This window comes from Ochlerotatus camptorhynchus, unplaced genomic scaffold (assembly GCF_037179485.1).
Source record: "Ochlerotatus camptorhynchus isolate MF236.1 unplaced genomic scaffold, CSIRO-AGI_Acam_v1.1 ptg000764l, whole genome shotgun sequence".
NCBI classification, from domain to species: Eukaryota; Metazoa; Arthropoda; class Insecta; order Diptera; family Culicidae; genus Ochlerotatus; species Ochlerotatus camptorhynchus.
Window position 1 is genome coordinate 90,164 of NW_027041231.1, and position 8,839 is coordinate 99,002.

The 8,839-nt window shown below is 35.4% G+C and overlaps 1 protein-coding gene across 1 annotated transcript; it reads left to right on the forward strand.

Moving 5' to 3' along the window:
• Window positions 1-2,280: 2,280 nt before the first annotated feature.
• On the forward strand, window positions 2,281-3,658 carry LOC135714925 (uncharacterized). Its single transcript, XM_065238321.1, has 4 exons — window positions 2,281-2,353; window positions 2,416-2,562; window positions 2,624-2,794; window positions 3,391-3,658. The coding sequence occupies exons 1-4, from the start codon at window positions 2,303-2,305 to the stop codon at window positions 3,553-3,555; spliced, it is 534 nt and encodes a 177-aa protein (XP_065094393.1). The 5' UTR covers window positions 2,281-2,302; the 3' UTR covers window positions 3,556-3,658.
• The last annotated feature ends 5,181 nt before the right edge of the window (window positions 3,659-8,839 follow it).

Here is an 8,839-nt window from a genome sequence, read left to right on the forward strand (position 1 = left end):
AAATTTGGGCTTGGAAGTTAATGGTTTTTTTTTGCTGCTTTGTTTGTACTGAAGCACTACCGTAGAACGTGTGTGTGTACTGTTTTCAACGGAATGTAATCGTGTATCGACATTTATTTGGATGGGATGGTTCTCTGGATATATTGTCTTTATTCGTTTTTGTGGGCTTATGTCTTTATTCGGTCAAATAAATTATGCTATATGGGAAGTCGAAATTGATCAAAAGATGCGAAATAATTTGACAAATGATGTTTCCTTACTGGATACTAATGATGTTTCCTTAAACTTTCCATAGCCTAATACAAATTGTTCTTTCTGTTTTAAAAACATGCAGAAATTGATGTTACGCAGATCAAGGGATCCTTCACAAATAACGTAAGGGCTTTTGAGTAATCATTTTAATTAATCATATTGTCGAGCAGATTTGGAACGACCTTCCATCAGTGGTTTCAAGAAAATTAAGCAATAAATTCCAGACAGCAAAAAAAATTATGTGATATTTCATCTTGACAAGCTTGCAAATTTACATGTTTGAAGCAGTTACCAAAAGCTGTAAAATTACATGTACAACTGAATTACATCCTCGATTTTTTATCGTTTGATACATATTACGTCACATGTAATTTTCATTATTTTTTAGTGTGCAGATTTTTCAAGTTAAGCATAAATAAGACACTAATTTTTCGAGATTATAGAAGAAAAAATATCAAAATATTATTAAACGACAAAGTTCAAGTGGTAGGAAACATCATTTAAAACTGCTTGAATGGCGTGATCCATTTTGATATTTTAACCGTTAAAACGACCAACACAACAGCAACCTGACCAATCGTTATCAACAACATCTCAGCATCAAATATAGTTTTCAATTTGATCTCAGACTTTGCTCGGGTATATGGCTGCTTCACTGCTCACAGCAAAAAAAAAATGTAATATCGATCAACGTAATTCAAGGTGATGTATGAAATAATGATGTAATAGAAAAAAGAAGATACAATTTTACATCAATGGATTTTTCAACGTAATATTACACAATCAGCGGAATGAACTCTGTGCAGCTGTTTCGATGAAATATTCAACAACTTTTTTTCTGTGTAGGCTGCACAAACTGACGACACTACTGTCAGGATTTTGACAAATGCACTGAATCATTGAATGGTAACGATAGAATAACAGTGACATTTTGAATGCTGATAATTAGAAAACCTCAATTAATCTACCTATGGTAAGATCTGATCCTTACGTATTGATTTCATGTGTACCCAAAACATGTGTCTACACAGCAAAAAAATAATTTTGATATCACGTCAAAGTGGATGCACTACAATCATGTCGAAAATATGGTGTAATATTACTTGCTAAAAAGGACAAAATTATCATTAATACAATGCATGAACTGACATTACGCTACTTTTACTGCATTTGTTTATTTATGTGGTCATAAAAATTACATGAAATTTTCGACATGATTGTAGTGCATCCACTTTGATGTGATATCAAAATTATTTTTTTGCTGTGTACTGGGTACTTGACATAAACACCATTGCACTGATTTGAATGTTTATTCTACATGTCAATGTAGGGCAAGTAGGTCTATAGCAAAAATCACTTAAATTAACTCATATTTTGTATAAAAATATTTTTTTTATAATAACCTCCTCTGGGGGGAGATTAAACCCTTACATTCCTCCCTCCCTCACCCCATTTGCTATGCCCCTGACTGTCAGCATGTATGATCAATAACTGCTATTCTAAATGCTCGATTTTTTGCTTCTTCTAAAGTGTCGATTTTTTGCTTGTCAATCCAATTTTAATTTCATATTGAAGACATTTTTGAAAGCGATTATATTTCATGTCCAGGTTTTATCTCTAGCACCTAAATAAAATAGCACCTATCGAAATAAATTTAGAGAAAAAGTATAGAATGTGAAATTTAGGATAGGGTCAATTAGAGTACAACTAGTACTAAACAACTGTACAATAGTGGTCCTTTTGTGTTAAATTATAATTCTACTAAATCAAATTTCAGAAAATGAGTGCTGCATTTCCAGTTGGCCTATTTTTGGTGAAAAAGGCACGCAAAGCAATCCAGCAGTGCAATTCCAATTATTGAACACCAGTTTTTTAGACGACCTCAATTGTCCAAATTACCCTACGCCGGATGTTGCATCCAGCAGCCAAAGCTGAGATAATCAATCATTTAGTAATTATTTTGGAAATGATAAAATCTTTTCAAGAGCTATATAAACTGGAACAATGTCTATAGGAATCGTCAGTTGAGTCCATCATCGACGTTAGAACAATGACGAGGTTTATTATTTTGTTGGCTTTCTTCTGTTCCCGTAATCTACTTGTAAGTATGCTATGAAGTGTCAAAACGTGATTTTCTATAACTAATAACATTTTCACACATAGGTAGATGCCGGCGTTCGCTTTTCAAACTTGACAAGTGAAATGAACCCAGAGTATGTCAAAGGTACAATCAACGTCAAAGTTGAAAGCGGAATGTACTCAATTGGCTTGAACTGTGATCTGCTAAAGAAAATCGAAGGAAACTTCTGGGTAAAATTTCAATGCATATAGCGAATAAAAACCGTAATCACCCAATATCCCATATCAATAGGTAAAGCCAGTATTTTCAAAGAAAATTAATGATGCGTATGTGCCTGTAGTTGATCTAATGCTAGACACCTGCAAAACTGATCCCAGTATGGCAGAGAATCCCCTGGTACGATTTATTTCAACGGAAGCGAAGAAGTTTGTGAGCTTTGGTTTGATGTGCCCCTATGAACCGGTGAGTACACCTAAGCCACTAGAGAGCCATAAGTGAATCTTATGTACTAAAGACCCAAGCAAAGTTCAACATCAAAATGACAGCAAATCAAAATCAGATTTTGATATTTTTGATTTTGATTTTAGTATTATAATTTGATTTCAGTTTACGCGATTGAATTAATTTTCAGTGTTGTTTTTTAGTTTGGTTTTTTTTTATAATTTAACCGTCAAAACAACCAAAATGCCAGTAGCCTGAGTAATAATTATCAGTGAAATCACAACATCAAATTTAGTTTTCAATTTGATCTCACACTTTACGATTTACATATTGTTTCGAATTTCTCCACATTTAAAATGAATCTTTTCGGGTTTGAAATTTTAGTGGCTTCCATCCCCGGACTCTGGATATCATTTTGTAAGCTTTATTTTAGACGAATTCTTGCAATATTAGCATTCCATCTCATTGACCTATATACAATTAATTCAAACAAGCGATCAATATAATTCGATACCTAAAAATAATAACCGAACTGTTTGTGACACTGCAAATGTTTCCAAGGCTACCTCTCCTTGCGTATATAGTGTATAATCTAATATTCCTGTATTTCTTTCCAGGGTCATTACACTGTGAATGATTTCACCTTCGAGAATAGCAGCACGTTGATGAACTTTATTCCAAAAGGAAGCTATCACGTGAGTGTCACTACACACCATCAATCTCCCGGAAGTAACGAACTGAACAAAGTGATGAGCTTTTCATTTTACGCCAATGCCGAATGAGCTAACTCGACATCCCACCTTCGTGGAGCGCTCAGCAACATTCAATCAAAATGAAACATCTATATAGAAAATATTGCAATACAGGCCAGTAAATAGAATTAAATGTGGCTGAATCCGTTTGAAGCTTACTCTCTATCCAATCTTTCCTATCCATCGTTGTGTACTTACCTACCTGTTAGCTGGTAGAAATGTATATACACTACCTACCTGGAGTTAAAGTTGATTCAATTAAAATTAATTTATTTTTCCAGACATAATTACGATCAATTTCCATTGCAGGTAAACCCCAAAACTTCGACCATTTGTTTGAGACCTTTTTCGGGCGATTCGATTCTCACTGTGTACACATAAATAAGCTCCGCAAAGGTCCGGTGGCCGTTGAAGAAAATTCAATTATTGGAATAGGACCGAGTCCAATGAGTCTGATCATGGTGTTTATTCCCCTGCAGTTGATACAGGTTCCTGGTGTCCTTGGTGTGGCTCTTGTCCTCTCGGGCGTTATTAATGACTTTTCCATTTAATACTGTCCAAAGCTAAATTGATTTTATTTGTTTTGGAATGTGTAAACACTGAATTTAATTCTGTTTCATTTCAATCAATTTCGATTTTTCCCTATGCCTTTCGCATGTGTGAGCTTGTCGCTATGTCACTCTGAATGGGACCAGTCACAAGATAACATTGTCCTGTGCTGCTCAAAGCTTAGAGCAGATGAGTTTATGCTCGAATGGCAGGTGTAGTAGTAAGAGCAAAGCGTAGCTCATATAAACCATGCGACCGCCATTGGTAGAATATAATATTGTGCTTTGCTTTGATGCTTAGACTATCGTGAAAATATTTGGTCGATGAATACATTTGTGCACATCCTAATAAAAGTGTTATGGTTATTTTACTTAACGACGTGTTCGGGGTATCATCCAAACAATTTGTGGAATAGTTCTTATTCAAATTTAGCAACGAAACCAACCAATGTATGCTAAAAACGGTGGCAACATTTTGTGGTGTGGCCAGAGGTGGTAACGAGACTTTTTTTTTCCAAAAATATGTCACTATGAAAACGAACGGGGAAAAACGAGGAGAATTTTTTTCCCCATACAATTTCCATGACATTTACTAGCTCTGGGTGTGACAATTTGTTTCTGCTGTGACTCTAATTGGGGGCAAAATCCGCAATACGAACATTATATGAAAGGCACCGCAGAATATTCCCATGAGACTATCAAAGCCATTAACGTTGATGGAAAAGAGATTGCATTGGAGGGATACTCTTTTCACACAATGTAACAAACACCTAGAAAAGTGAATAACAATAATAACAAATTCATACGTTTCAAAGGGGTATTACCAAGCCGGAGGCGGCGGGTTAGATTCCCGGTCAGGTCGAGGAAATCTTTCGGGTTAGGAAATTTCTTGACTTCGCTGGGCATAGATTATCATTGTGCTTGTCACACAATTTAAAAATACATGCATTGGATGGCAAAGAAAGCTCTGAATTAATCAAATCCTCAAGGCATTTTCCACAAAGGTGGCGTGGTTTCGCTGTTAGGAAGTAATAAAATCTCCACTTATAAATTGAGAAAAGTGGTAATAATTTGCTTTCAATGCATATTCAGGTAAAAAAAGTGAACGGCAGCCTAAATAAATCATTCATGGACTTTGACGTTCACTTATTTTCCGGATATTATTGTTAAGCAAGCTACAACTTAATAAAAATGATTTTCCCGAAATAGTTTTACCCGCTTTGCTACCAGTCCCCAGAGAGTTCAAAAAATCAAATTTGAGAGAGAAAATTCTCTTTCACGAGCACAATTTCTCAACATACCATGTATTTTGATGACACTCTATTTTTTGTGTATACAAAAACTTCTCTTAAAGCAGACCCCCTTCACTCTTTGGAATTTATAGAGACAGATAACAGCGCCAATAGGTCTTTGACGATACAACGTTGAACTGCAGCGTTGGAAGAAAACAAGCACACCATCATCTATACATGTACGATACGAACCCACAGCACTGAGCGGAGGGTACAGCGCAAATCAAAACACGAAGCGGTGTCATCACTCATCGTCATCACTCAGCATCGGCAGCTTCAGTTTACGATTTCATTCGCCGTCATTGAAAAATACCTTCTTTATAAAATAGAAAAGTAATCATTACTCCAACGTAATTTTCGAATAGCCAAAAGCGTGCAGCGTTGGCCAAGGAAGACGGCATATTTTATTTCGTTTGTTTAGCAATGATTTCGATACGTTGCGTTTTTTTCATGTATACTTCTATGCAACTTCTATTATGTTGAGCAACAGCTTCATAAATCATCAATTCTCGATTACTTTTTCGAAGGGACGTATCTGCATTTATTATTGTTTTCTCAAGCTTTTCTGATGCATATAACGTGGTAATGATTGAAAATGGATGCAATCATAACGAAGTGGGAATCTTGCTATCGCAATATAATGATGATGACCAGAGCTGCCAGGTGGTTTTATAAAAAAATCTGTATCCACTCTATTAAAAAATCTGTATTTTCTGTATTGACGATTTTTTTTTCTTAATTAATCATGTTTTGTTGTTTTACAAATACAGTGCATACAAAATAACCATAAAAAGTGCTTAACCACCTATTCGGGCTACCGTACTAACCATACGGGATATAATTGCGCCATTTGTGATATCGTCCGTACTTATTTATAAGAGTGATATGAAGCCGTTTGAAAATGTATGGAGATTTAAATTTCTATTCATTATCTTCCTGATAAGCAGTTTTAAATGCAAAAAAGTGCACGAGTTCATTACTATTTGATATTTTTAATATAGATGAATACAATTAATTACTTCATTTGTGTGGTAGTTACACCGAAAAGTAGAGAGATGTCGCCCCGCCAGTGCTGGTAAAATCATTTTTGCAGTATGGAGAATATCAGAAAATCCGCAATTTCTTACGAAATACATTTTCAATGCAAGTAAAATGTTTACGAGTACTTGTATTTGTACCATTTTAATGTGCTCGGGCACTTTTCTTGTATTTAACATACATGCTTATATTGGAAATATTCAATTAATACTGTAAATCCCCATACAATCTCAAATCGTTTACTACCAGCTCCATATGCATCCGAAAGCGGTTGGTCCTCTGGTTGTGAATGCTGTCAAAAACACCATAACATGATTAATTGTCGATGGAAATTTGATAGGTTCCCGAGCAGAGGGTGAGACCAAAATGAAAACAAAAATTATGTTGTTTTCATTATTCCTGATAACTCAAATTGATTTCATTTTGATGGAGTTGATGGCTAACAGAACAAAAATGAGAGCTAAAAGATATGCGAAGAATATCAAAATTATAACATACATTGATATTAGTGAGAACTGCTTGATAACTTATTTTGATATAGATTTTTTTTTTCTCAAGCATTTTATAAAAATCTGTATAAATCTGTATTGTAATTTAAAAATCTGTGATAAATCTGTATTCTGTATCGGGTCTGTATTAAGATTAAAAAATCTGTATAATACAGATAAATCTGTATAAATGGCAGCGCTGATGATGACATCGATCATCCTTTTCCCTCGGCTGATCATCAACGTCCACGCTGGCATATGTCATACTGACACCTGTCATTTATTGAGCCCTGGTGGTGAAGTTGGCGGGGGACTCCCAACAGTTTCAATGTGCACTCACGAGATGGCACTGCGATCGCATAAGGGTGGTGTATCCATTGCCTTGTTCGAGGAATTGATTTGTGGGATATCTTGTGAATGAAATATCTTTGCTTAAAGTTACAACATTTTCTAAAATACGCAGAATTAGGTCGGCCAAATTTTAAAATTAAAGTTTTAGTAGAAACTTTATTCTATACCCATCAACATACGAAAGTGAAAGTTTGGTTGAAAGGTTAAGAATTTGCTTGAAATCTATTGAATAGTTATTCAAGTTATCGATCAAAAGTATGGGGTCCCTCTACAGTATGGTTTGTCGGTGTTGTATGTTTGATTGAAGTTTTAGTATACAAAAATGGCAAAATATGGTGAGCCTCAGTTTCAGGTATATCGTCGAAGAATCCTTCAGCTCGTGCCCAAGAGTGGCACCCTCGTTTAAAGAGATTTTCAAACGGTTTCAATTAATGTAAATTCATCCACATAAGTTTAACAAACTTACCTTGTTTTAGCGTACATTCAACGTTATTGAAGGTAATCTAGCTTGTATGCTTCAGGCAAGAGAACATCTATTTACCTTACCAATAAATGCGGAATATAGCATAAGTTTCACAATACAATTTAACAATGGCGCACTTTAACCTGATAATCGGTATCGTATACGCGTCTTATTTTTAGGCACGAATTATTTTTGAAACCTTCTACCAATCCGTTACTGCTAAGCTCACACTTGTCTTTTTGCAATACTGTGATGAAGAGCTTTGAGTGTGTTGGTTTATTTCCTTTTAATTCCGTTATAATTGCTTATCTTTTGACAGTGGTGTTGAGTACTTGGCACTGATGAAGTCTGCAAGTAGTAGACGAAATGAGCGTATATGTCAAAAGATTAGCAATTATAACGCAATTAAAAGGAAATAAACCAACACACTCACAGCTCTTCATAAAGGGATTCCGTTAAGAGGGTCGACAAATTTAAAAGATTTAATACTGTGATTTTTCAACATTATAAATTTGCCACTAGCACAACTTGCCCTTAACGTGGTCAAAACGTAAGAGATAGATCAGCTCGTATCATAAGGGCTACATAACCCGTTTTTACTGTTCCCGTGGTCATACATTTGTTTTTTTTTTTCGTGTGTTACATTTCATTAGTAGCAATGTTTGAATATTATACCCATCTGGTCTACAGTCTTTCAATAGAAGATATAGAACGCATATAGTAAAGGCTGCATTTGTAGAACCGTGGCTTTATTTTTTTTTAATTTTATGATCCATCGTTTTTGTATAAATTAACCTGAAACCTCGAAATTGATTGTTAGAGTGTGATCGCCCACGCACGGGATCCCTACGTTGTGTTTATGATCGTTGTGATAGGAACGGAGATGAAATTAATAGAACACACAGTTTGCTTGACCGTCCTGCCATGGCGGAGGTATTGGCGTTGACGGCACCGTTGAAAAATTTGCTCTTCCAGCAAATATAGACAGTTTCTTATGGGGATTTTCGGTGGAGTGAAAGGATAGTACAAAGTCCGCCATGTTTCACGCACAGTCTGACGTTTGCTTATGGATTTTTTCATAGGAGTAAAGAGCTACAGAGTCGCCGTCAACGCCAATTCGAGTTACTGATATAT

Bases quoted from the DNA above. Each gene is read 5' to 3' on its own strand.
- LOC135714925 (XM_065238321.1), top strand. From the start codon at position 2,303: ATGACGAGGTTTATTATTTTGTTGGCTTTCTTCTGTTCCCGTAATCTA. The intron at 2,563-2,623 runs GTAAAATTTCAA...CCATATCAATAG, and splicing joins AAATCGAAGGAAACTTCTGG to GTAAAGCCAGTATTTTCAAA. The intron at 2,795-3,390 runs GTGAGTACACCT...ATTTCTTTCCAG, and splicing joins TGATGTGCCCCTATGAACCG to GGTCATTACACTGTGAATGA.